Here is a 26,922-nt window from a genome sequence, read left to right as displayed (position 1 = left end):
GAGGGATAGGCTGTTTAGTAGCACCTCTACCCACCTAAAAATACCTTTTACATAACAGCAGGAACTTCCTACCCCAGAATGCTTCTGCATCACTAGTAAGGGGAGAAAGGGTCTTTATTCTCTTGTGTGGTCAGCATTGCTTTTAAAGGTTTTACGTTGAGGCATCAAAACCCATCATGGCTACACAGCTTTTAGTTCTTCATGCCCTCTGCTGAATAACTTTCTTTACAATTTGAGCTCAGTCAGCTCTTTAGACTAGGAAGCAGCCCTTCATTATCTCCTGAACGCACAAAAATAATTTTACTAACCTTTGAATTCCGATTCTCTGATTCTGATTCCCTTGGCCAAATTTACCCAAACCTAACTCAGAATGGCTGTGATTATACTGAGCAACAGGGAGATCCTGCAATGGAACAATGTGTCAAATGCCTCCTCCACCTCCCTTGCATTCCTGTTTTCCAGCCAATACTGCCCTCATCTTAAAAAGTTCCATACCATATCATGTAAAGGTGCTCTCCCTCCTCAGTGTGAATGCACAACAAACAGCAAGTGTCACACCAGTCCCCATGTGCTTGGTCCTTCTCCAGAATGCAGTACGTACACTCCTGACTCAGGAGCATTTGTGCTAAAGGGGGATTATTCTTTCCTTATATTTATTATATATATATTACTATTTATAATATATCCTAATTGAAATATTTGTCACATCTCAAAGAGCCATCATAGCTAAGTATTTGCATGTGTATAGTTTAATGCTTAATTCTGTTTTTCAGTGCCTTTCAAGCTTCAAGAAGGAGAGGTTCGCATCATTTCCTTAGAACAATGCCAGTCATACTTTGACATGAAAACCATCACTAGCAGGATGCTGTGCGCTGGCTATGAGTCTGGCACTGTGGACTCTTGCATGGTAGGCTTCTCAGGAGAAAGTCAAAGCCAAAATTGCTTTTAGAAATCAGTTTTTTTAGTGCGATGTTTATTAGGCATAGCATACTTTATCTGCTGTAGGAATGGCAACAGTCTATTTACGTATTTTGTAATTACTACTGGTGTAATCGATTTATGATAATGAAATGCTGCTTGATGACTCTATGGTTTCTCTGTGTTAGTTAACTATTAGACTATTTTTTTTTTTTCATTCATACAAGCCTTTTGGAAGTATTTTTTTGTACACATATAACAAGGACTAAATACTGGTAATGCTGCATGCTGCTACATAGTTCAGCAGAGCAGCCAGCTTTTACAGCTGAGTTACTAAAGGCAAACTGTTATAGGAAATGAGACATAGCTTTAACCGTAGCCCCTACAGACTTTTTTTCTCTTTCACATTGCAGGGTGACAGTGGAGGACCACTTGTGTGTGAGCAACCTGCAGGGCGCTGGACTTTGTTTGGTTTAACATCTTGGGGCTCTGTCTGCTTTTCCAAGGTTTTGGGACCTGGAGTTTACAGTAATGTGTCACATTTTATTGAATGGATTGAAAGACAAATATACATCCACACCTTTCTGCTAAACTAGCTCCAGATGGTAAGAACTCTGCTGACAGACAAAAGAAAAAAGGAATCAGCACTTCATCTCCGAAGACTCTGCAGTCCAGAAACTCTATGAAAAGGAGTTTCAAGTTCTGTCTATTCTTGTTGTGGAGCTATGGAATATGCAGTGTATGTTAATGGTAAACTCTCTGCTGGTGAACATACTTTGGGGTAGAATTAATCATCCTTTTGACTTTTACTTAACTGTGTTGTGGTTCTATTCCAAACACAGTAAAAGGCTTAAAAGAAAAGAATCAGCCACTTTCTGCCTTTCAGCTATTCAAACTAAGCAGTAGCACAGACTAGGAAAACCTTTTTAAATAGCCTACTTTAATACTATTCAACTAGTAACACGTGCATTTTCACTCACTTGTTGTCATGAGGAATGAACTCCGTGCGTTCAGATGGCACTGACAGGATGTATATTCTCAAGGGCAACACCAGGCACGGCCTCACCACATGCTGGAGGGTGTGGAAGAGATCGATGTGTTTGTACGTCCACGTGGCGCAGGGCACCACATCAGTGCACGCGTGCAGGTCTCCAGAGGCGCGTAGCTGTGTGCCTCTGTTGTGCCTGAACTCACACATTCTGTCCCTCAGGGTGGCTGACTTGCAGGGGCATAACCCTGTACCATCCTGACTCCACAGCTTCTGTTCCCAGAGCCAGCCTGGGTATCTCTGCGGGGAGATGGAGGGACCGGCAGCCAACAGACCCGTAACTACCACCTGAGGCACCCGACACCAAAAGTTAGTTGTTCAGACTCTTTGGACACTTTCTACCACTAATTTTCTGAAGCTTCCAATGGTTTAATGTGTCCAGGAAAACACCCGCATCCTGACAGCACCACACCAATTGGCACATTTATCAAACCTATGCCCCGCTGGCTTTTTTCCCCATTTTGTACAGTGCATTCAGCCTATAAAGCATGCACTGATCATCTCCACCCTCTGAAAACGTAACAGGGTTGGCAATGCCACTGCCAACAGTTTCCCCTCCTACAACATCTCTTTTCTAGTACCCTGCATTCAAGTTTCATTTTGCTTAGCAAGATCATACAATTTGGAGAAAGAACAAGGCAGAAAGAAATCTGAATGACAGAACTCTCAGATTCCAGCTTCTGTTCAAATAAATATTAGACATACGTTAAGCAAAGTATAACAGCAAATGCTCAGGTGCTTGGTAGCCAGGTGGCGGAGTGCACTGGGCAGCAGGTAAGAGGCTAAGCCTTGAATCCAAGAAAATTTGGTTGAAAAACATTACAGTGGAGCTTGGCACTTCTTGGTGCTCGAGGGGAAGCGTGCCTTACCGACTGCTGTAGGTGACATCCTGCACAGCTCACAGCTTTTGGGAGGCCACAGTAGGAGGAGTCAGGAACCTGAGGATTACAGGATGAACTTCACGTTTAAAATTTGGGTGTTTTCAGTGCTGTGCCTGGTCCCCGGTGAATTCAGCCTAAGGCATGTAATTACCCCCTCTGCTACCTCTGGCATGCCCCCATGACAACATGGCAGGGCCTTGTCAATACCGTGACTGCCAGATGTGGAAACATGCATTAAAAGCGCTCACTAACGGCCCTTTCAGGTACTATTAATCACATTATAACTACTCTACGTAGATCTGACCATTGCTTTAGTGAAGGTTTACCTCTTACTTCCGTATCTTCTCCTTTAACATGCCTAACGTTAGACATACTAGACAGCACTCTAGACAGCATTATTAATAAATATTCAGTATTTATGTTATGGATTCTGAAACTCTATTTAAGTGACTATTATTGTACCACTGTTTCATGCTCAGAAAGAAAACCCTTCTAGGCTTTACTAGGTTTGGGTTTGTTAATTTTTCTTTTTATATCTTAAAGATTTTGTTTTTACTATAACATCAACGCTTTTCTTCCCCCAGCTATAAATGAGAGAAAGCAGCTGTGACCATGTTTTTCCAGTGCAAGCAGATCCCAGATGAAGCAGGTTATCAATGACTTTGCCTCAAAGGTATGGAAGCTGGAGCTCTCTGTCTCCCACTTCAGCTTTTCCCTGGGGCCAGGATCTCTGCAGCTGTCGGGCAGTACAGGTCAGAGTCCTGGAGCCAGTTACGGGGAGTCAGGGGAGCAGTGGGCCCGGGGTGCTCACAGCCAGCCCACCCCTGACCCGTTCGGTGACAGGCAGGTTTCAGCCAGGTCACTTTTCCAGGAGTAAAAACAAAGAGGCGCTGTTGTGAACGGCACAGCCCAGCCTGCTGTGCCTCCGCCAGATGAAGCGGTTACCAGCAGCTTTGAGTTCTGTAAAGCACTGGAGTACGCAGAATGATTTCATGTAGGTGTTACCACTACCCAAATGATAATACGGAATTACACATTTTACTTAACGCGGTTTGGCCTGCTGCCAGTTTCCAAGCAGTCTCTCCCAGGAAATGAGGGAGAGCCCTGCTTCAAACACATGGTCCAGCCCCCTCCTGTATGGGATAAGGAATTATAGGCAGAGCCCCATCCCAAATGGCTTTAGGAGGGAGCAGCTGGGTCTTTTCCTTCGCCACAACTCTGTCTGACACAACATTCCATGTAAAGAGGAAATTTGTAATTTTATAAATGTATTTTTATACCGTTTTTTTAATGTGTGCACATGAAATAGGCAAACATACTCCTTCCACTGTACCAAGCCTTTCCCTGTGTGCTGACATAACGGCTATGACCACAGTTACGCTGCTTCTCTTACAAGTGTAGCCTCACTTTAAAGTAATAATTGTTGGTTTTACTTCCACCACAGCTGTAGCTCCAAATGGAAGCAATGTCACACAGTCAAGCAGATGTGTTTCTTTCTAGCTGTACTAATAAAAATTTACAATCATTTTCCAAATAACTTCTCTGTTGAAAAGATGTTTTAATCTTGAGAGAGACGCTCGACGATAGCATGGAGGTGTGAAGTTACAACTTCAGCAATAATGCCTAACAATGCCTTAGAAAGGTATTCACATACCCTTATCCAGCTTTTTTAAGCAGCCCTCACAGCCCTGTTAGCACTACACCACCTGTGGAGGTTCTGGCACTAACACCACTGTACAACTTCTAGTTTCTTCTGCATGTGTGCTTCCAGTACAGACTATTACACCAAGAACACCACCGTCAACAGCTCTGGACTGAAAAATCTGAAAAACTAAAGCTGCAACCAAATTTCTCTGAACACGTTTTGTTCTACAGCTTTCCTCAGGAATACAAGTAGTTTGAAATAACCAGTTTTAACTGGTACACAGCACTTCAGCAACACGTACATGTGCTGAAATCAAAACAATAAGCATACAGAAACATAAAATAGTTAAAACCTGCCTTTCCACTGCAGTCAACAGTAAGGTAATCCAGGACCACGAGGGCAAGAGTAACATAAACAGAATAAAGCAGGAACAAATAATACAAAACCATACTGTAATTCAGCTATAACAACATTCTTAACACAGTTGCATTTGGAACTTGTCCATCAGCCTCTGCAGAGAGCAAGGGTTGGTCTGACCGTCAGCAGAGCCAGAGCAGGCAGGAGCAGTGGGTTCCCTGCCTTAGCTGGTCTTCAGCCTTGTGCTGAAGGCAAAAACACAGCTTGGGTTCAACGTTCAGCTCAAACTGTGCCCCAGGTACAGACCAAAGCTCACTGTGCTATGAAAATGCTATTTAAAGGCTGTGGCTGACTGCCACCTGTGAATGTTTACCACAAGTGCAGCTGCTATGAACAAAATAAATAAATTTTAAAACCATATTTTTTTCAAATCAAATACTGCACATGAAAAAGTGAGTTCAAGCTGCTGTAGGTGTAGCTACAAATTTTGGGGGAGTTGAAGGTGGTTGTTTTGGCTTTTTTAAACTGACCATCAAAAGTGTAAATGCTGTGCTTTCCTTCATGACATCTGGAAGGCACCTGTGAGATGATCTTAAAAAGCTTATTTTCAAAATGGAAAAGTCAGGTCACGCTGTGCCTAAGTGCAGGAGTGCAGAAGCAAGCAGGAGACTGTGACGTTTCCAGTGCTACAATAAAATAAAAAAATAAAGGAAACACTCAACTGTTAAGAAGCAAAGGGACAGCAATTTGTTTGCACCCTTCATTTGGCACCACTTTAGATATGGCCAATTAACATTTTGAAGCTTTTATTAAAGCCTCACTACCCTCATCTCCCCTTCAGTAAAAAACAGCAGACAGCCCATACATATTTCTGCTGTTTGTTTACCAATTCAAAAAAAAAAAAAAAAAAGGCGAAAGAGAGGAGAAAAAAGAAAAAGTTTTACACAATGGATAATTTTATCCCTTAGACTGCTTGTTGAAGTCCTCTAAAAGAACACAACCTAAGCAGACAATTGCAAGCAACATGCAGTATCAGTGATCAACACACCAAGAAAACAAACGTGTGTGTGTGTGTATTTTTTACCACTTCAAGTGGTACAATAGTACTCACAATCTCAGCACAGATGAACTTCTTTTAAAGGGATCTGAAGTTTCAAGGCAACCCACAGGCCCTGGCACCTTGGAGATCCAGAAGTGATCTTTGTGCAATTTAAAAATCCAGCCCGACAGCCTCACTGTGCTAAGCAGTCTGAGTAGTGGGGTGACAAGGCCTGTAAAAAGCCACGTAACAGCAATTTACCTGTCCCAGAGGCATTATGCAGCTGGCCCCAGGTCTAACAGGTGACTGTCACTTGCATTTCTTCGTGTAGTTAGTTTGACGTTACGGCTCACAGTCACGGAGGATTTTGGAAGATCCTACTCTGAATGCTTACAGCTTTTGTATGATACACAGGCAAACTCCTGAAACACAATGATCAGGTACCGGCCAAATCTGCTTGTAAGTTCCGCTCCTGCAGCAGGGGCAACAAGAGGGCAGGTCGCAGTGTTGTCCCCCAAACTCCTTTTAACAATGACAGGGAGAGAGCTGAGCCCAGCACTCCCTCAGGTCACTGCGAGTCCTAGAGCTCCTCCATGAAAACTCAGCGTACCTCAGTCAAGGACAGCCACAGACTTGCAGAACCGCAGAACACAACAATCTGTTCTCTGTGGCCACAAGTGAAAAGAGGCCACAGATCTAAGGTGCAGAAGAAACATTCCCGTGAGACAGCAGAAACACAACCAATATTTGACTCTGAGGGCAGGAAACCACTGGCCCGGCCCCGCCCTCTGGCACTCTTCACAACAGAACATCTGCTAGGAGCCGTAAGAGTAAAGCTGAGCCCGCCTTGCGGCTGTGGGGCAGGGCAGATGACCACAGAGTCCCAGGAAGGGCTCCTGTACGATTCTGCGCTTCTACCAGCTGCACAACGTGCTGGCCACTTTGCATCTTCCTCTTAGGACACAGTTCCCGTGGTTTGTAGAGAAAGCTGATGTGCTCCACTCAGGACACCTGGAGGCCACTCCTGGCAAGGTGCCTCCCACAGCAAGAAGGATGCTACAGACAAACATCTGTTAATCGTAACTGCGAACCAACATGCTTGACATGATCTCTTAGAATTTGAATGTCTGCCATCACTTCAAAGGTCCACACTAACCTGATGTTAGAACTTAGCAAAAATATTTTGTCATATGTTGAACCAAATTAAAATAAAAACAAATATTTGCATAAATGGCTGTCATCCCTGGCTCCTTCCACTATTTTTCTTCTACAGGCTAAACAAAAAGGATATTATTCTCCTCACTAACACCAGGGATGGAGTCTGCCCTAATTATATTCTACCTTTCAAAAACAGAACCGTTTCAAACTTCTGGTAACATGTGGTGACTTGCATTTGAATGAACTTAGCACGCCCTCAATATCTGCCCTCCATAGCAGCAGCTGTCTCAGACCTCACAGCGTTTGTTTAAATTCTTTCAGAGATCTTAAAAGATGTGAAATATGTAATGTTGATCACTGACATGGAAAGCTCATGGTTCAATTAAAAAGCAGAGCCCTTGCCCCAAACACGGTGCCTAAAAATAAACGACACGAATCTTTGCAATTTGAAAGCAGAAAGTTTTAGAAAGAAACAGAACCAAAAAATGGGCTCAATGCTAATAATTCATTAGCAACTACACTTTGAGGAAACTGTTTATTTCAACAGGTACTAGGGGATACAAACAATTTCCTAAGTTCCTCCATAAATTGGCCCTGTAACTTTTGAGAAGTAAAAGGAGGCAGTATTTTAGACAGCCTGGAATACAGAAGCAGCCACACACACTTTAGCCAGCTTTCGTGCAGAGCACTGGGAAACCGGCAGAGGCAGGGTATCTCCAAGACAGATGAGCAACAGAGCTCAAATTTGGCGTATGCAACGGGTTATACCTTCTTCTGAGCACCCTTTAGAGATACCGAAGCTGTTTATAATAAGAGTCGGGAGGAATGGTAAAACACCTGAGAGTGAAAAAGGGTAACGTAGCTAGAAATTGCTAGAACTGCTTATTTATAAAAGAAGACCTGAAGACAGACTGGAGCTACCCACAGCCACTGGCAGACAATTCTGCAGTGCAGGCATGAGGTAGAGTTTAGAGCAGTCAGGCAGCCAGCATCTAAGTTGGGTGAGGAGGACAAGAAGTCCAGTCAGTGGTGACGGAGATGAAATGGCACATGGAGGCAAGAAGGACGGACGCAGCAGGAGGATGAACTATCATGGAGAAGACAAAAGGCTGCACCAGGATTTGCTCTTCTAGTGGAAGAGGAAGGAGAGGGAGACATGACACATGTGTCTCATCTGGGCTGTTTTTCTGGCAATGAAAAGTGTGTTTGGCCAGCACTGAGATGGCCCGTGCAACAGCCTGGTGAACAAACTGGACCACAAGGGTTAAAACAATTACTGTATACACACACTGGAGCTGTCTGGCAACAAGCCAACCAGTAACACTACCTCCCAGCCCTTCTGCTAGCATCATACTTCAGCAACTGGTGAATCCCAGGGAATGCTAGGATATTTTAGGATAGCACTGCAAGGGAGCAGGTTGGCTCACCTGAACTGGATCCTGCAAATCTGTGTTCATGCAATGTCCTGTGACCATGACACCACAAGGTATTATGCAACGCTGCATACAAGAAATAAGCAGTACGCAAAGCCTACTGCGTGAAAAAATATAAAAAACAACCCATCCATTTAGATGTTGAAATTACTGAAAAGCTTTATAAACAACAAAGCTTTTAAGGAAATGTGTGCATCATCTACCTTGGCTGAAGAAAACAAAACTACAACATAGCATAAATCAGCAGTTATTACTCTTGGGGTTAAAACAGTTAGCACTCCAACTTAGTAAAATACATTAAAGCATCTTCTTCACACAAACCAGAATTCAATCTGGCTTTGTATGCTAGAGACAATGCACTGCTGGCCCCTCCAGAAGCACACACAGAAGCTTTGGCACACGAGTTATTGGCACCAAATGTGTCTGAATTAGTTTCCTTTGATGAATTCAGAAATTCGGTCTTTTCAGAGTTCAAGCCATTTGTACTTCCAGACTCATCCTGAATGTCTGGTAAGAAGGAGGTGTCCTTCTCATCTCTTGAACAGGCCTGAAAAGGTGGCTTACATGTTGGCAAAAGACTGGCAATGCTTTCTTCCTCTGATACAGCACCTGTGGCTGAGCTGGAAGACACAGAGGTAGCCTGGAATTCCGCTCTACAGTTTACAATGCAGTCATCTTTCCATCTCTTAATTGCTCCCCTCTGCTCCTCAGGGGTCAGTCTGTCAAGGTGCTTGGCTCTCAACACTGGAGACGGAAACAATGTTCCTTGGAGAACTCGCAGCAAATATCTACAAAACAATTTCAATAAGCTGTTTAGAAGCAGACTCGAAACTGTTTCCAGCAACACTAAAGGAAACCAAACACCATTTAAGTAACCCTGAGGCTGCAGCAGCCTCTGCAAGTTTTCACAGATGCGGTTTTGTGAACATAAACTATAAGGCCAGCAACGGCACCAGAACATGTTTTAAAACTGGCATTTCCAAAGACAGATACCGATCTCAGGTGTTTCCATTTTTTTGTCCTGAACACAGTTCTCCTACAGACTAGTTACTGCAGCAATATCCACTTGCAACTTCAATGAAGGGCCGGGGTCCCAATCACACTGAAAGTGGACCTTTCTGCGTATAGTCAGGCCCCAGAAAAAAGGTAGTAAAATCAGTGTGAAGTTTATAGAGTTTCCCTGGTACTTCAGTGCAGGTATAAGGAGAAGGAAAACAGCCCTACCAAAAAGCCCTAGAGCAGCCTTTATCTGTTTATTTTTCATGTAAGGGAGATTTACTGTGTGTGAAAGAAAAGGCTCTACTGTCACCACCTGAAGCCAAGCCGAGAGCAGGGACAGGGAGGGAAGAGCACACGTTTCTTGCACCTCATGGTTTGTTCTTCTGCTGAACTAAGTATGAACCAAAGCTATCAGTCATGATCTCTGGCGAGTGCAGCAAAACCATGGCTGGCATGCCGAAGACACAGACTGGGACATGTTCAAAGGGGCCTCAAATACTTGGTGGCTACTGCAGGCACCTACAGCCGCAGCTCTGCCAGCTTTCCTGCCAGTGGCAACTCACACAGCCTGTACTGCACCACTTGATCCAGAAAGTGTGCTCAGACTGTGCCTGACGATGTAAAATGACGCCAGGTGAGGAGGAAATGGCAGTTATTCTCCCCAGTAATTCTCTCTGTATCTGTCTGTGCAATTCACTTTCAAGACCCACTCTTTCTGGAATGATATGAGAGGGAGAGAGACATAACACAGAAGAACGAACAGATTAGCACTGGAGGCCCTTTGCTGATGGGCTACAGACTTGACTCATGTTCAGCCTGTGAAAGGAAGATGGCTGTGGCTACTAAATAAGACCCAGACTGAGAGTCTGATGAAGTCTCTGTCACTGCTTTCCACACACTTTTTCTCTGTTGGCTCATTCAGGTGTCTCCTTGCTCAGCATGCTGGTGTCCGGGACCTCAACCCAATGCTCCTGCCTTTCCAGGGTGAATGAATGACTTATCAAATTTGGAGTTACGACTTACTCAGTGAGGCAAAATAATAAAAATACAAATCAGGACCCCTTGCAGATCTAGTCAGCATGTTTCCAACCCACAAAGAAGCCTGTGTATGCATTCTTCATTCTGAATAGTCTTATATAAACAACATAAATTTCAAACAGAAAATGGTTTCACAAATAACCACAGACTAAGTAGAGTACTTCTATGTATAGTACATTTTAAACCGTGATTACTAATTTAACTGATTTATAAACTCTGTGGTTGCAGAGATTACTGTTTTTTCCCCTCCAAAGACAATATTTAATATAATACAAATCATATAATATAAATCCAAAAGATCTTTATTTTATTTACTGAAATTTGCTTTGAGAACATGTCACAAAAGAGCTGTCCTCACATGGCTTGGTCCGGTAGCTATGACATTTTCTTTACATTGCGGGTGAGGAAGACCTCTAGCCAGAGAGATTTATAGCATCACTGTCTCAAAAAAACCTCATTTTGTTAACAGCAATCTGTAACTGTGAAAACAGAAACACACCTGGGTAGCAGCGCAACGCAAGTAGTGAGGAGGCAAACTAAGTAAAATACTGGGTCTGTCATGTGCTTTTCCATGATCCAATAAGAATTTGATGGTGGGTTGTGGGTTTTGCAGGTTGCCCCAAAAGCCAGAGTGAAGACAAAGTAAAACAGGATGCTGCCAACTGTAACTACTGTATGTATCCAAGTCTGCAATTCAGAAGAGGAAAGAAATCAGATGTAAGTCGTCAACAGAAAGACCTGTAACATCTGTATGTGGGTAGACAGGCATGCATGAACACGCACACACTCTTCCCCTAAAGATAGCTGCCTAACGTAGCAGGGAATATGTCTGTTCAGGTAATATTCCTGATTTTATACAGAACGGTCCAGAAGAATGGAGCCTTCTTCCTGCAGTTCGCAGGTAACCCAGCCATTTAAATTTTTTGAATTATACTAAACGCATACTTTGTGAAAGACATTTTTTGTGCCATTTGCCTTAGATGACCACCTCATCCGCTGGCAGCAGAGAAAGCCTTCTCAAGCAAACCGAGGCGAGGTCTTCACATGACACCACCCTTATACATCTTGCTTGAGACACTGACTAACTGTTCTACGCTGGAGTTTTCCGTAATTTTATACCTAAATGGCTCTAATAGTTACTATGGAAACAACACTGTCATTAGTCTGACAAACTGCCAACATTCGAAAATGCCAAATCAAACCTATTTATGTAATGTTTTCTTATTCAGAGCACAGATAATATTCATGCTACCCACATATTCTCAATAAAGACATTTTTATCACTGCTGCCATGCTCCAAAGAGAACAATGAAAGGACTGAATCATAACTTGAAATTTTATCCATTATGAAACAAACCCAAAAAAGATTTTTTTAAAAAAAGACAGAAAAAGTAAAACCCATTAATTTTTTTCCTTCTACTGTAAATATTACTGTATTTTCTTTAAAATCATGCAAAATAGCCAAGTATTACCCTTGCAAGGGCTGTAAATTTCTCCAAGCTAATGCAGATGCTTTAGCTTGTGCAGACTGAATTAAAAACTGGAAAAGCATTCTGTAGCATATTGGTTCTCTAGTTCTGGTATCAAAATATACCCCTGAATTGTTTACCCTGGCCACAGAGCAGACCATCAGTTTCAAGCATTCACAATCAAAAGTTCACACTCTTGTCTTTGAGATGCAAGCTTGGGAACCAATGAAGGCTCAGTAGATCACATTTGCAAAACTAAACTGATATCCTCAAAACCGCCGCACCCTAAGAAGGCAGGATCCTGTCATTATTTACAAATAATTCTGAGGCCAAATTTTGTTCATTTTGGTTACATGAGTAATTCTATTGGCTCCAATGACAGGTGTATTAGGATCACACTGTCAAATAAACAAAATATTTAGGTTTTGGCCTTTTTATACTTTTTCCTGTTTTGTAAACGAAACTCTTTCTTCTGATAATTGTAATGAAAGCTGTATGCACATACTCTAAAGTACTCACCACAGACTTGCACTCAATGAGAAGGTGAAACAGTATTATGAAGAGCGCTGCTGTATTTATGAGGTTTCCAAATGAAAGAATGTCTATGTCTGAGCCATAGTAAGTCTGTAAAGGAAGACAGCAGTCAGTGTAATACATTCTTTAGATACAGTCCTAATGCAAAGCAGCAATTTTTCAATGTACTGAAAGTATTTTCAATTCCATACATATTTGCATGCACAAAGTTCAGCTCAGTTGCAATCGTAAACCTGTTAGTACACATTTATTTATGAGGGAGTAAAATCAAATGCTTCATTCTCCAATTTGCCTGGGTTTTAGTATGTCAAAATATATAAATGTATTTCATATCCAGCACTTACAAAGTAAGGCACAAAAAAGCAAACGAGACTTTGGTAAAAAGCATCCAGCAAGGTCATCCAGAAAGGTGAAGGCAAGTAAGCCTGTAAGAAAAAAGGATAACAGCATTGAAGTAAATTGCCGCACCCTTAATTAGCATTAATTTGGATCTGGGGAAAGATTATATGCAGAAGTAATTCCAGTTACGTTTCCCAATGAAGAGGCACCTTTTGTGTTATGGTAGTAAGAATAAAGAGCTTACTCCAAATACGTAGCTAACTGTTAGCATTTAAATCAGCAACCAGATCTGCAAGCTCTGATCTTACAGTTGTTTCTGCCAGAACAGACCTACCAGAGCCTTACCTAAGTGAGTACTAAGGAGGGGAGAGGGCTAGGGGACGGTGAATTACCCTAGCAGCTTACCATCACTGAATGCCAAGTCCCACTTTCTTCTACGTCCACCCCATTCTTTTTGGTACATGGGCTGCTGCCTCTTACTTTGCGCTGGCTGACTCCTCTGTGCAGAACAGACTCCTCTGTGAGCTAACTTAACTCACTAGAATGTAAGAAATCAATTCACATTTCTGCTGGAATAACACATTGCTGTTTTAGTGACTTAAATCAGCCCCTGGAAGGATCTGATGGGATAACCAAGCTGGCACAAGGAAGGCAGTTTAATTATGTGGGTGAAAACAGGGAACAGGAAGAAAGGAAGGAAAAAGCGGAGAAGGAACAAGCCTTCCTCACACAGCAGCACCAAACTGTTATGACAGCTCAACCACTTATGAAACCACAGTTGCATGTGCCCTGGCTGAGATGTAGCCCATTCCTTCAGGCAGTAAATTGAGACAGCACAGGTGAGCAGTCTAGGCACCCAGCACTTCCTCTACAATTAGTGGAGACAGATAGGTTTCTCCAAAAAGCCGTTCAGCCCCTAGAAGAACTGAACTGCTCTCTGGAGGTGTGGTGTGGGAAACTTATCTTCTTATTTGCCTGTCTGGGAAATGCTTTAAATTACTGAAGATGAATACAAGTTATTGTCCATTTTTATAGCTTGTACAGGAGGCTGTGCGCTTGTGATATCATGGTGCAATATTGTGATACTGCATCTTTTAAAGCATTTCTCTTTCTTCTATACTACGCTTAATTCAAAGCAATTATTTCACTGTGCTTCCATGCATGAAAGGAAATGATGTACTACTTAACAACTCCAACCACAGAGCAAGGCGATGCTGTGCTGGAAAAAAGATAAAAACTCTGATAAGGGGAAAAAGGGGGGAAAGATAAAAACTTTTGCATAATGCAATAATTCTGATTATGTTGCCTGAAACCCTTCACCTCAACTCAGATGACCGTACAGATCCTGAAGATCAAAACAAAGGGCCAAACACCGAGCCTTTCTGACATTAACTTAGTCAAGACGCTGTGATTGACAAAGCACAGACCTGCTACAGCCGGTCTGCAGAGGCTCGGATCAATACTGGAGGAGTACTTCATTTTGCAGAAATATTGTAAACCAAGCAACATAAAATATTTCAGGGTATGTAAAAAGGAATGCAAACGTCCACAAACAAACAAAACAAGTTGTCCCCTCACTGTATATCCTTCCTTCCCTACTAAACCAGACCCAGACTTCTGCCAGGTGAGCCAGCACAAGCAGATCAAACGTTTAATGCAGCATTTGTTAGAACAGAACAGAACAGAGTATTTCAGTTGGAAGGGATGTACAATGACCATGTACTTGAACTGTCTGACCACTTCAGAGCTGACCGAGGCACTGCAAGGGCATTGTCCAAATACATCTGAACACAGACAGGCTTGGGGCACTGATCACCTCTCTGAGAAGCCTGTTCCACCATTTGACCACCCTCTCTGTAAAAAAATGTTTCCTAATGTCAAGTCAGTTATCGAAAGGCTATGATCATAAAGAAAATGGTGAATTTTAGGTGACTCATATGCTTAAAGTTTCCTCTCTAGGGCCTACTATCTATTTTGACTCAGGCTCAGTATGTCACTGTCTTCGATTTTTATAATAAAAATATTATTTTAATTGTCAAATTAAAAAATTATACAATTAAAATTATGCTACAATTCAAGCTAAGCAAAGCAGAAACCAGGAAAAAACCTACTGATTTATGTAGTTTTGATTTAGAAACTATTCCCGGCTCCCTGCAGTTTTCCGTGCTACATGTTTGGACAGAATTTACTTACAGAGTAGACATAATGTACAGGGTTTTCAGATGGGAGAAAACTGCCACCAGCAAATTCCAGAACATACCCATAAGGGAAAAGAGTCTTGAATGACAAGACTTTCTTAAAGATTATTTGAAAGGAATCTGCTCTGGTTCTTATCCGCTCCTCATTACTTGGCAGCTGAGACCCTTCTATGATAGTGAAAAAACCAGCATCTAGTGCCCCTATCTTTAAAAGTAAGCCCAGATGCTCAAAAGAAACCTGTTTTAAGGAAGGATGTTGACAGCTGAGGCAGCAAATGAAGTAAGGATCTTTATCTCAGTGCATTGCTTCACCTGAAGTCCTAAATTTCTCTTATCATTCAAATGTCTGATAAGATTGGGGATATGGCTGAAAAGAGCCTAGGAAAAACTTTTGGGAAAAAAAAAAAAAAGCTTTTATTTGTATTACACAGGCATAGGTGTCCTTCTAATAGAAAAATTGGTTTTAAACTTCACATTTACTTGATGTGAACCGTGAAGGAAAGACAAGACATAAATGGCTCATATGCTGATCATTTCAATTTGCTTCAGGCCAAGCATTCTTTAACCTACCACAGATTTCTGGCTCATCATGTACAGCTGTGGGAGCTGCATGAGTATCTCTGCAGACACATCTTTGTCCAAGACACCATAAATGATGGGTGGCACCGATGTAAAAAGGAGATTGAAAAGGATCAAGATCCAGTAGTCAGTCATTGATGTGCCTGAAAACCCACAGAAGAACTGGTACCAGAACAGCAGGTTCACGTAGGTCTGAAAAGTCAAAGGTGACATGATACAATGTTACCCATAGACAAGTGTTTTAAAAGCCAGTAGGAAAACGGGCAGATCTTAGGTCTGGTTACAGTAACCTGTGGAAAATTAAGCATAAATGCTGTGCAGTTCATTCCAATTCCACACTTTGAAATTATATTTGACTAGCACACAGCTTTACGTTTCAAAACTAGACATGACTTGTTCGGACAGTCATGCTGCCACCACATTAGTAATGCCTGTTACCCACTGTTTAATCAAATGAGATAATGGCTTTGAGTGGGGAAGTCAATCCAAGGAATAAGACTCTCTGCAGACATAAATGGGAAACTGAATTGTTTGACGTATGCTTTTTGTGTCTTTTTGACCCCATTCACAACAGTGAAATAAAAAAGAATATAAAGCCCCGCTAAACCTTTCAGTGCTCTCAAATACACAAACTGTGACCTCCCTGTGATGGGGCAGCTACATACCACGTTCTTATAGAAGAAGTAAAGCACCATGTTAGTAAGTCTGGTGTAACACCAATGACCATGGACAAGCAGCAGCTTCCTGAGGTGTCTAAACTGAGAGATTGCAAAGTCACTTGCCATCACAGCCTGCAACACACATGAAGGAAAGGATACGTTATATTCAAACTGTTAAAGATAAGCTTCAGACACTGCCAAGTAAGCAACTTACTTACCCCTGGAAATTCTTATTTTCTTATTTTTTTTAATACATAGTGCTTATGGCGTTACCCTCACTCAGATCTGTGCCCCTCCATACGATGTTTTACAGTAATGTGCACAGCTCAGCCCAACACAACATAGGCAGGACCGTGGCTGCCTACTATTCCCACACAACTGCACACAAATCATTGATGCTTAGGGCTGCTTGGTTCCTGGCAGGACTGGAGTAAAAGGGAGTGTGGTGACAGGCAGCAAGCTCTGGTTTTTGTTTGGAGTGTGAACAAACAGCATTCAGCTTCTGAGTGCTCCTCAGAGAGCAGTAAAGCCTGCATGTGGGCTCAGGTTGCGAACTCTTGCTTGTGTATGGTAATGGACTGTGGAGCCACTGGGCCCCCAGGGTAAATTCTGAACCGATTTAAAATGGAATCTGATGTCATTTGCAGCTGTCTTTGTATACACTACCTGCATGCCTTCTTGGCCCGATATTCCCACTCCAGTGTCAGCCACCTGGATCATACTAACATCATTGGCACCATCACCTACAGAGAAAAAAAGAGGAAAAATCAAAACTACCCTCTCTCTTATTTGGCAACCTGGAGGCAAACTTTGCTGGCTATCACGTCACCACAGAGGTGGCAGAAACAGACAAATATAAAAGAACACAAGAGTTCAGAGAAAAGCGTTTTTATGGCCAACAGTGCAGCCTATGGAAAACCCTAGAGAAAGCAGGATTGCCCCATGGAAGGCCCAACTGAACTGCGCTGTGTTCTCCAAATGGCTATCAGCTGTTCCTTTTGCCAGAATTTAGTTGGTATGCTGGAACAGAAAATATGGGTGTTCTAAATCACAGTCATCTCCTTTCTCCCTCTCTACTTTGGGGGGCTGTGATGGAGAATGACTGCAGAAACCCCCTTACTTGCTCCTTCGGACATGTTACGTAAGACACTGCACAACTACTACTGTTCTTGTTGCTTTAGCTTACCATAAGTAAGTTTATGGACTACACCTGCTAGTTCAGAAGACTAACATCATCTTATGTCAGAGACAACCACGATTCAAAGGATTATCTTCCTTATCAAGTATATTTTGTAGCAGACATGAACAAAAATATAGAGAAGGAACTGGCTGCTGCTTCTTTTCAGAGAGAACATAACCACAGGACTCACCTACAGCTAATGTCACTGCCTTTAGCTTATTTCGCACCAGTCTGACCAGGACACTCTTCTGCAGTGGTGTGGCTCGGCAGCAGACCACAGCCCGACACTTTTCTGTGAGTTCCAAGAAAATACTCTGTATGCTGTCATGAAGGACATGCTCTAAAGTTCTCCCATCAATAACCAGGCCTGCACCAAACCCTGGAGCTTGGGTGGTGGGACTTGTAGAGACATTCCCAAGTTTCTGACTGGTTTTTTTTTTGGCAGAAGTATTCTTCTGGATGCCTTCTAAGATCTTGTTCATCACCAAGGCACAGGCATCCTAATTAAAGACACAAAAAAAGGCTACTAAAATACTGTTTCTGTTCTGGCTTCCTTTTCAATTTATTAAATACATATGGAGAAAAAGGAAAATGTTGCCTTTATGTAGCATTTCACTTGAATCCAGAAAGCCTCAGACATAAGGCTGAATAACCCTTTAAAATCACAAAGGATGCAGTCTGTTGCTAATAAAAGAGCCTGTGATTTAAGTTTACTTAAGTAGATTTGCTTAGTTCTTGTACTAGGAGAAGGGAAAAAAAATGAGGCACATGAAAGATGTTCACAGACTAGCAGAAAACCCAACCATTAAGGATTCTGTAATATAAATACAGCTTTAACAGAACACTTCTACTCTCTACATTTCTTTTGTCTGGCATGCAAAACCAAAAATGCATTTCAAATCGGATTATAGGTGAGCTGCAATGAATTCCTGAAGAACTGGCCTTGTGAATTTTTTTTTGTTAGAATCAATATAGGATGCCCAAAAGATTCTTGATATTAATATATGTAATACGTGTGCTATACAGAAAAAAAATATATATTCTTAAATCTTATTATTTTACTTTGAAATGCAACAGTACCAAATCCTGTCTATTTTTTATTTCAAAGTCCAGTTATAGGTAGGATGAACACTTTGCAACAGGGGCTCAGTTCTCACTGTTAAGTTCCCTAGTAGGGAAAAAAAAGAAAAAGTTAGTGAAAATAAGACCCCAAAATTTCCTCAAACACAACTGGACTAAAAATCCTTTCTTTTTCACTTTATTTTCCTCACAGTTACCACTTGCCACACAATCTTCTATGGCACATGCAAACTGAATTTCTAAAGTAACATGTAAGCAGCCAAAAAAGGAAAATGAAAGTTTTTTGAAAAATCCTCCAGTCCTTTGGAGAAGCCTCAGATTTCATGTCTCTGCTCTGAGGAGAGACATTGCATATGTTGGCTTCACCAGTCACAGTTAGTGATCTCTCTCTTAAGAAACCCAAAATTGATAAAAATCAAGATTTGAAAAACAGATGGTTATAAGCATCCGCAAGAGGACACAATGATCAAAAAGGATTAAACTGGCCACCCAGAACAGCAGCATTTTTAACCAGTCTTTATCATATGACTCAGCTACTGGGTGGTGGGGAGAAGGTGGCTTTTTCTCTGATAGAAGTGCGGGCAGATTAGTTTTCTTGAATAGTGTGCAATGTACTTTAATGAACAGTTCCTTGTACATTTATGCCAGACAAGCAGGGCTGAGGGAATGTATTACACAAAGCAGCATAAAACTTAACCCAACAGAACTTGCATGATGGTAATTCTTATATTGCTGAAGTGCTGTAACTCACAGCCGTTTGAAAGCTCTAACAACATAGAATCACAGAACTGTTTAGGTTGGAAAAAGCCTTTAAGATCTAGCACAAGATCTTAAATCTAATATGAACTAACCTAGCACTTCCAAGTCCACCACTACACCATGTCCCTAAGCGCCACAGCTACACATCTTTTAAAACACCTCCAGGGATAGCAACACAACCACTTCCCTGTTCCAAAGCTTGACAACCGTTTTGGTTGAAGTAATTCTTCCTTCCTTCCTTTCCAATCTAAACTTTCCCTGGTGCAACCTGAGGGCATGTCAACTTTCTAACCTACCACAAAGTGAAACTAAATAGTCCACTCAATTGAGATAATTAATCATCATTTAGGGACTGTATATTAAGAAACAGATGTTACATACGTGTAAAGGATTTCACATTTTACCCACAAAGGAAGCAAACAATCGGTTTTCCAGTATTTTCATCTTCCAAGAAATCATGCTGTCTTTGGTCAGTTGGAAAAGCAGAGAGCATTTTGTTTTTCCTTACTGCCCTGTGATACAGCCTGACTGATTTTTCCAGCAGAGAAATATATAATTTGAAGAAAAGTGTAATTTTCCACTCACCCTACTCTGTGATTTGAGAGTGAAGATCCTGTCATCTGGTTCCAGCAGTTTACAAGCATAGGCAATGCTGACAGCTGTCTCTCTCTTGTCACCTGTCAGCATCCATATTTTTATTCCTGCTTTCCGTAATGCCTGTATTGTGTCTGGAACACCCTCCTGCAGGCGATCTTCAATGCCAGTGGCACCTTCGTTCAGAGAAGCAGAAGGATTAGTACTGCTGTGATTTTCACAACCAAAATGCTGCAAGAATGACAGGACGAGATGGTCCTTTGCATGTACCTACATCCCAAAACAGACAGCCTACGGGACACGCTTGGGAATTTCTCCCTTCCACATCTTTCTGTCCCAGAGCCCATGACATGAAGACTGTTGACACATACTTTATTACAGCCTAAGGGGCCTCTAACTTTTCACAACAGCTTATTAAGCCAACTTTTCTCATTCTCATGGCCGTTTCATCCCATGGTGGTTGTACAACTCCCAGGCTTCTCATGACAAATATACTTCATTATTCCCACTCCCTCCTATCTCAGATTACCCCAATCTTCTTTCATGTATCACCTTGATCCTTCCTGTCTCAAGGCCCACTTCTCTTCCTTATTCTCAACTCTGCTCCAAGCTGAATTCGCTGTACCTCTTGCCCCAAGGCCCCACCTTTTCCACACTAAAGTCCCCTCTTCTTATATCTTATTTTCGCACACTGCTACAAAGATCAAATTCATCATCAGGTTTCTCAATTACTCATCACTGCAGTACATCCTGTCCTAGGTCCTTTCAATTCATAGCACTGAACGATGTGTTTTGCCCTTCCTCCTGCCTGCACTGCCCCCCCTGACATACTCCCCCACAGGGAGGAAATACCTGCTCGACCATCCCCACCCCGCTTAGTCGTTACCGAAAGACTTTCAACAAAAAAATTGAGACTTTAACACAGATTATCGTCTTCTCTGGTGTGCGCAACAGGCAGACCTGTGTCCCTAAAACCAGCTTAAAAAAATATTCTATTCTGGTCACACTGAGGTAACACAACATCAACATAAAGTACAACATCTCTGAAAAGCTGCAGTGCCAGTGATCTACTACAATACAGGACATTGTCAAGGCTTTTTCACAACACAAATGGTACTAAATCATAACCAAGCCACATGGTTTGGCCTGTGGGATTCTCAGGCTAAGGGTTTCTTGGAATTAAATTTCAGCCAGTTGCAGCTAGGTTCATTCTGAAAGCCAAATGCAAAAATTCAAACCAGTGTTTTCCCTTCTAGCATGTTTCTGGTGTGGGACTCTAATTAGCAATTTACATATAAAGCACTGACTGTCATATGGGGATAGAAGCAGACTTCTGACACTACGGCAATTTTTTTTCAATAAAGCAACTGCCAACATTGCACAGAGCTCATTGCCTCTGGTCACCGGGAGGATGAAAACCTCCAGATCCCTGCTCTGCACTGCCTCCATTTTGATGCAAGCCAACAGAAGAGGCAGGAAGGAAGATGCTGGGATCTACTTGATGCAAGCTTCTTTGAGAGACACTTCCAGGCATTGAGGGAAGAGAGAAAAATGTTGTTTCAGCTTGGACACTCTATATACTTATATACTCCTTCTGAAGTACTTGCTCAGTTTGTAATACAACAGAAGCCAGCTTCAACATGTATCCTGCTGAGATCCAGAGCTGTGCTTTCTTGGGTACTGCACGTTAGGACTATTCTTTCCAGAAACAGATTTCCATTCAAATAAAGGCCTGAGGCTTTATATATATTCATACAGATTTTATACCTGCCTGTGCAGTGGACTACAAACCACTGCTGTCCTCCATGATTCTGGCAATACTGAGATTATTTGAATTTTTGCTTGTTGTTCTTTGAGGACAAGTCTTCCATTTCTCAGTCCTAAGAGGACAGTCAAAGTTACAGCTGCAGCTACAACAGGTAACGTTTATTAAGAAAGCAAAGGAAGGCTCAAAGAGGCAGAACGAGAGGTGCTTAATGACTTCTACTCTGTAGATCACAATGTACATATGGCCCCAGGCAGAGCTAACTAAGCTAGCAGGGGTACTGAAAACAAGCATCTTGGTAGTATGAAGCCATTTATCCTTCTTATTCTCACTCCCATTTAATGTTAGGGCAAACCCATATTGCTTACTGTCTTAACAGAGACACGAGACAAAAAAATGCCTTGGCCTGGAGGACAGCAAGTCTCCACAGCAACTAGACTTGCCTCTGCTGACTCCAGTACAAACGGGTACCTGTATAAGCCACTCATCCCTTAAAACTACAGCAGCACTGCTCCGTCTTCTCTCTAGAAACTGAAGCCAGTAATCCCAGAATTCCTTTTAGTATCAAAGTTTATGGCATTTTTTCTGATCAGGCACAAAATAAGGGAAGTAACACCTTTCCACGTAACAGGATTTGTCCTCTTCACCTATAGCATAAGCTGCCTTTACCACCACAGTCACTTTGTTTTCCAAGCGTTAATTTGCTGGACAGTCCTCTAGGGCTATTCTCCCAGACTGCCTGCAGTTTACCTTTTAAACATCTACAGTAAACATCTTTCATTTGGTTTTGGCCTCCCCATTTCTGCACAGAGCAATCACCATCAGAGGAATGGTTCCTGCAAAAGCACACCTAACATTATTATTCTCCATGTTATTACAGTAGACCACAGCACAAGCACGCCTGCTGTGCCACAAATGCAACAACGATGGAAACATGCGCAGAAGTGGGATCCCTGTGAATGTCTGCCCACACAGGTCTGTGAGTTGTTATTACCACTTCACATACTTATTATGATGACACTTAAAACTCTAGTTACCACAAAATTAAAAAAAATAAAAAAAGATAAATCAGTAAAACTTTACCCTTTACAAACAACAGAAGAGCACTAGCTGTCTTCAGTGTGTTTTACTAGTACAAACTTACCAGCATGATTTATGAAAATTCAGGAGTGGCAATAAATTCTAGGTCTGTAGAAAGCTATGTGTTACACAAAGTGAGGTTAGCACAGCTCTCTGCAGGTAAATTTCAATTATGAACATCATAAGCAGTTTCCTGGGAGTTAACAGTATTTTATACCTACCGAGCAAAGTCAGTTCAGTCTCAAGCCTGATGGCAGATTCAAGCAGCAGCTCCTCCCTATTGTCAATACTTGTTTCCGCTAAAAAATGATGATTTAACCACTCTGTGTATTCTGCATCACTCATCACCTACAGAGGAAGAGAAAACATACGGCATATATCTATATTGTGTTTTCAAAGGCACCTCACAGTTACTTCTGCTGTCCCAGATGTCCATACTGAACCCAGAAGCGCAGCCCCTGGCAGCGCATCACTTAACATGCCACGATTCAGTACAGCATTCATAGTGTAAGATTACTTTGCCGGGCTTCACAAGTCAGATTATCACCAGCACCCTGCAGGTCCCTGGAGCCACCTGACAAATTTCCACTTAGACGGAAGGTAGGTAGGCCAATAAGCACAGTGTAACTCTCCTTACCGCTCTTTAATTGCGGCATTGACACAGCCACAGAATCACCGCGCAGCTGTGTACAGTTTGATGACTCTACAGCTACACAGCCTGTACTTTCACTTTGCATAAGGCTTCATAAAGAGGTTTCTTGCCTGTTTCAATCCCTAAGGAATTTTACTTCCGAGCAGCTTTGAATTTAAAATGGAATCTCAAAACGTCACTGAAGTTTTTCATCCAAAGCTTCTAACACTACAAACTGTGAAACCCAATAGAACAGGTCTGACTTCATTTGTTTTCTGTGTCTGTAATTCCAGCCAGGGTAAGTTTAACACAAGACAACCTGCTCAGGACTCTTGAAGAAAAAACAGGCTATTTGACACGCCCTGTTTTAGAACTAGGCTATTAATCCTAAATTGACAATAACTATGGCAATCTAACAGAAGTCAGAAATTTATTTGGGTCAACTTACAAATTCCTCCTGAAAGAGCATAAGGATAAACAAAATGTGGCAACAGAAGCATCTGTTTAGAAGTGGTGATGTCTGCTCCATTGATGATACCACTCAGGTTGGTCACAGACTGTACACATTCTTAAAAATACGTATTAAAAGGAATACCTTCTTAGCAATACACAGAGTGCGTAGTCCTCTTCTGGCATAGTCATCCAAATGCTTCTGAGTTCTCTCTTTAATCTCCTTTTGTTCCATTTCTGAACAACTAGTACCTACTATCACACAAAAAGCAAATAAAGCAAATTAATATATGCATTCTTAGGCTAAATTTAGTGGAAATTTTTGAAGGTCTAAATAAATTTTAAAAATACCAAAATGTCAACAGGTTTTATTTTAACTATGAATGTATCTTCATGTTTGCACAACATACTGTGGCTGTATCTACAGTGGGCATGCAGCGCACCAGTCTGTACAAGCAGTGAGGGGGAACCCATCTGGTACTGATGTATCTTTAGATGTCACTAGTATATCAAAATATTTTTCTAAACCAAAGTTATTTTCTAAAACATACTGGGCTACAGACACTCAAGCAGCTTTACTGTCACTGGTCTAGTAGGAGGGAGCTAAAAGGGCAGTCGCAGAAAAGCTTTTTTAAAAATAACTATTACGGAGTGGTCTATTCCGACAGGCATTCAACTCACCAACTTTGGACATGCAGAAGTTAGGTTCCAAGTCTACCTTGAGAAACAAAGTAAGGAGAGGCACCTCCAGATATGAAATTAACCCCCTAGTAAGACAACAGATTTTGGAGGTACTGTTTCTGCCCCACGGCCTACAGAGTTTTTTTGTCTAGACTTTAGATGGCTATAACACTGGGTAAGTTAAAATCCACCCATGGAATTAGAAATACCCGTCTTCCTCACTGAGATCAGCCAGCCATGGAACATACAAACCAAACTCCTTTTTGCAGAAGCAAGCCTTTAAAAAGAATTCCTTTATGTTACTTTCCAAACTATTAAAAATCAAATCCTTCTGAATTTAAATATATTTAGGTATTTATTTCTAACATACACAGAGAACACTTTCTCTTTACTGCCTTCAGTTAAAAAATTTGCTACAGTGCATAAATAAATCGGCGCTTAAACAACATGGTGCATCCTTCCTGTGGCCCATTCAAAAACGTTTACCCCCGAACAACAGGGCTCAGCAGGAGGCACCACACAACTTTAGAGCTATTACTATTCCATCTAGAAACACAGAAATAGTCAAAGGAAAAAAAAACCCACAACTCAAAAAACTCTGATAGGCGATACCTGCTACCGATACCTCTCTCCAAAAGCTCAGAAACACTAAAATAGGTAAAGGCTAGAAAGTATCTCATTCTAATAAACAACTCTCACTGTGTAGCAGAAGCCAACTATTCAAGCAGATGCCCTTACTTTATAATTGAAAATACTTCAGTTGGCTCCAAAGGGTCTGCCTAGACAACACTAAATCCTTCGAATAACAGCTGCTTCTCTCCTCTCAGTTCGCACACCAGCACAGAGCACAGACATATCTAGGTGAAAAGCCATACTGCTTTTCTGGGTTCCCTAAAGGAACTATTCACAGATACTAGTTCTGCTTTGGCTGCTTGTCTCTTGTCATGAATCAGGCCATCTGTTCACACTGAAAAATGACAAAGATGAGCAAAGACTTGTAAGTTCTACAGATACCTTCAGATGCAGTTCTCAACAAATCCATCATGACTGAGTCTGCACCTTTTGTGAACACCACCACTTTGTTGGAGACCGGATGCCGAACCACCACTGACATCCTTTTCCGAACTGAATCAAAAGGCAGGATATGCAAAAGCTGAAACGTTAAAGATCCCAGACCTGTGAAGTCCACAGTTACTTGATCTGGAGTCCTCGACCGTAAAATACATTTATAAGCCCTAGCAGCATGAACCAAGGCAGCTTCATCTGGACTCTCAGCTTCGTAACATATTTTAGGTAGGGGAGACAATTCAATAGATGATGCAGCACCGTTGTGTTCACAGCCAGCAACTACCTTCACTGTATCTAGTTCCTGAGGCACTTTGGAATTTTCTGGGCTGTTAGTATGGTGAGGCTCAGCAGCCCTTTGAGCAGCTCCATTCAAAGCAGGTGAAGCCAGTTTCATTCTGAAAATAGACAGTTTGCGCACAAAACTACTGGGGCTTTCAGATGGTGACTCTTTCACACTTGGAGGTGGGGAAGAACTTAGTCTCCGAACTGATAACCTCTGGAACATCTGCCTGATTTCCTCAAGTGATTTAATAGGCATCCTACCCAGCGAAGAGTGCCTCATCTGGAACAAAAGAGTTAAAGCATTTACGTTAAATTCTTTGTATTTTATTACACTAAAGAAGGACAGTTTACAAACTATGTCTGTACCTTAACGAATGTCATATTTTAAAATTTACTAAGAGTTTGATTGCTTGTATTAAAGATGGCCAGCTCAATTAAACATATAACCATATAAGCATACTAAACAGCTTTTGTAAGACCTTCATTATTCAGACCAAAAGAACTGTAAAAATACTTCAGATGTGAAAAACGTATGCACTCCATGTCCGATTCATGACTCCATGTAATACTTCTCTCTAGAACTTTTTCAGCAGTGAAACAGTACGACATTATGACCTTTAAAAATTGTGGCAAATGAACTAAACACTTAAATTCTTGTTCTGAATTGGCAAGATACTTGTGAAGAATAAATGAACTCCATACCCCTCACAGTAACTAGCTACAAGTACTGTTAAAAATACAGTACCTTACCAAAAAAATTTAATGCCTGGATTTAAAACAAAAGACAGTTCCCCTCTCATCAATGTTATAAAATAATTGGCATATTGTTACTCAGAACCGTTAGGCAGCTAACAGCTTACAAACAAGGAACAAGCCATGCAATGCTGACATTAATTTCTCATTCCTGGTGAAGAGTTACGAATGAGCTACCACCAGGAAGCACGTTCTCCTTTGCCACTGAAAAGCATAAAGACAGACACTGACTTCAGTTCTACTACAACTGCACCTAAGTTTGAATGTCTCCATTCAGTACTATGTAAATAGAAACTAGGAACTTC

General features: G+C 41.7%; 2 protein-coding genes across 3 annotated transcripts in view; one reads left to right on the top strand and one right to left on the bottom strand.

Moving 5' to 3' along the window:
* Window positions 1-8,608, top strand: part of CORIN (corin, serine peptidase) — a 149,293-nt gene extending 140,685 nt beyond the window's left edge. The window contains 2 exon segments of the mRNA XM_040600424.1: window positions 774-907; window positions 1,332-8,608. Coding sequence (XP_040456358.1) covers window positions 774-907; window positions 1,332-1,514 — 317 coding nt within the window. The 3' untranslated portion in view covers window positions 1,515-8,608.
* Window positions 8,609-8,710: 102 nt separating this feature from the next.
* The window catches only part of ATP10D (ATPase phospholipid transporting 10D (putative)), a 51,016-nt gene continuing 32,804 nt past the window's right edge, over window positions 8,711-26,922 (bottom strand). Inside the window, exons 12-23 of one of the 2 annotated variants that reach the window (XM_040595050.1) lie at window positions 25,529-26,144; window positions 23,979-24,088; window positions 22,974-23,100; window positions 19,899-20,083; window positions 17,665-17,974; window positions 16,961-17,037; window positions 16,301-16,426; window positions 15,627-15,827; window positions 12,864-12,944; window positions 12,505-12,609; window positions 11,016-11,203; window positions 8,711-9,267 (exon numbers count right to left, since the gene is read on the bottom strand). In XM_040595050.1, the coding sequence (XP_040450984.1) occupies window positions 8,751-9,267; window positions 11,016-11,203; window positions 12,505-12,609; window positions 12,864-12,944; window positions 15,627-15,827; window positions 16,301-16,426; window positions 16,961-17,037; window positions 17,665-17,974; window positions 19,899-20,083; window positions 22,974-23,100; window positions 23,979-24,088; window positions 25,529-26,144 (2,643 nt within the window). In that variant the 3' untranslated portion in view covers window positions 8,711-8,750. The remainder of the gene's footprint in view (window positions 9,268-11,015; window positions 11,204-12,504; window positions 12,610-12,863; window positions 12,945-15,626; window positions 15,828-16,300; window positions 16,427-16,960; window positions 17,038-17,664; window positions 17,975-19,898; window positions 20,084-22,973; window positions 23,101-23,978; window positions 24,089-25,528; window positions 26,145-26,922) is intronic. The other variant, XM_040595058.1, reaches the window with a different exon arrangement.

The sequence above is a fragment of the Falco naumanni genome, chromosome 1 (assembly GCF_017639655.2).
Source record: "Falco naumanni isolate bFalNau1 chromosome 1, bFalNau1.pat, whole genome shotgun sequence".
NCBI lineage: Eukaryota > Metazoa > Chordata > Aves > Falconiformes > Falconidae > Falco > Falco naumanni.
Note: the sequence above shows the minus strand (reverse complement) of the source record. Positions and strands in the feature narration are given on the sequence as shown.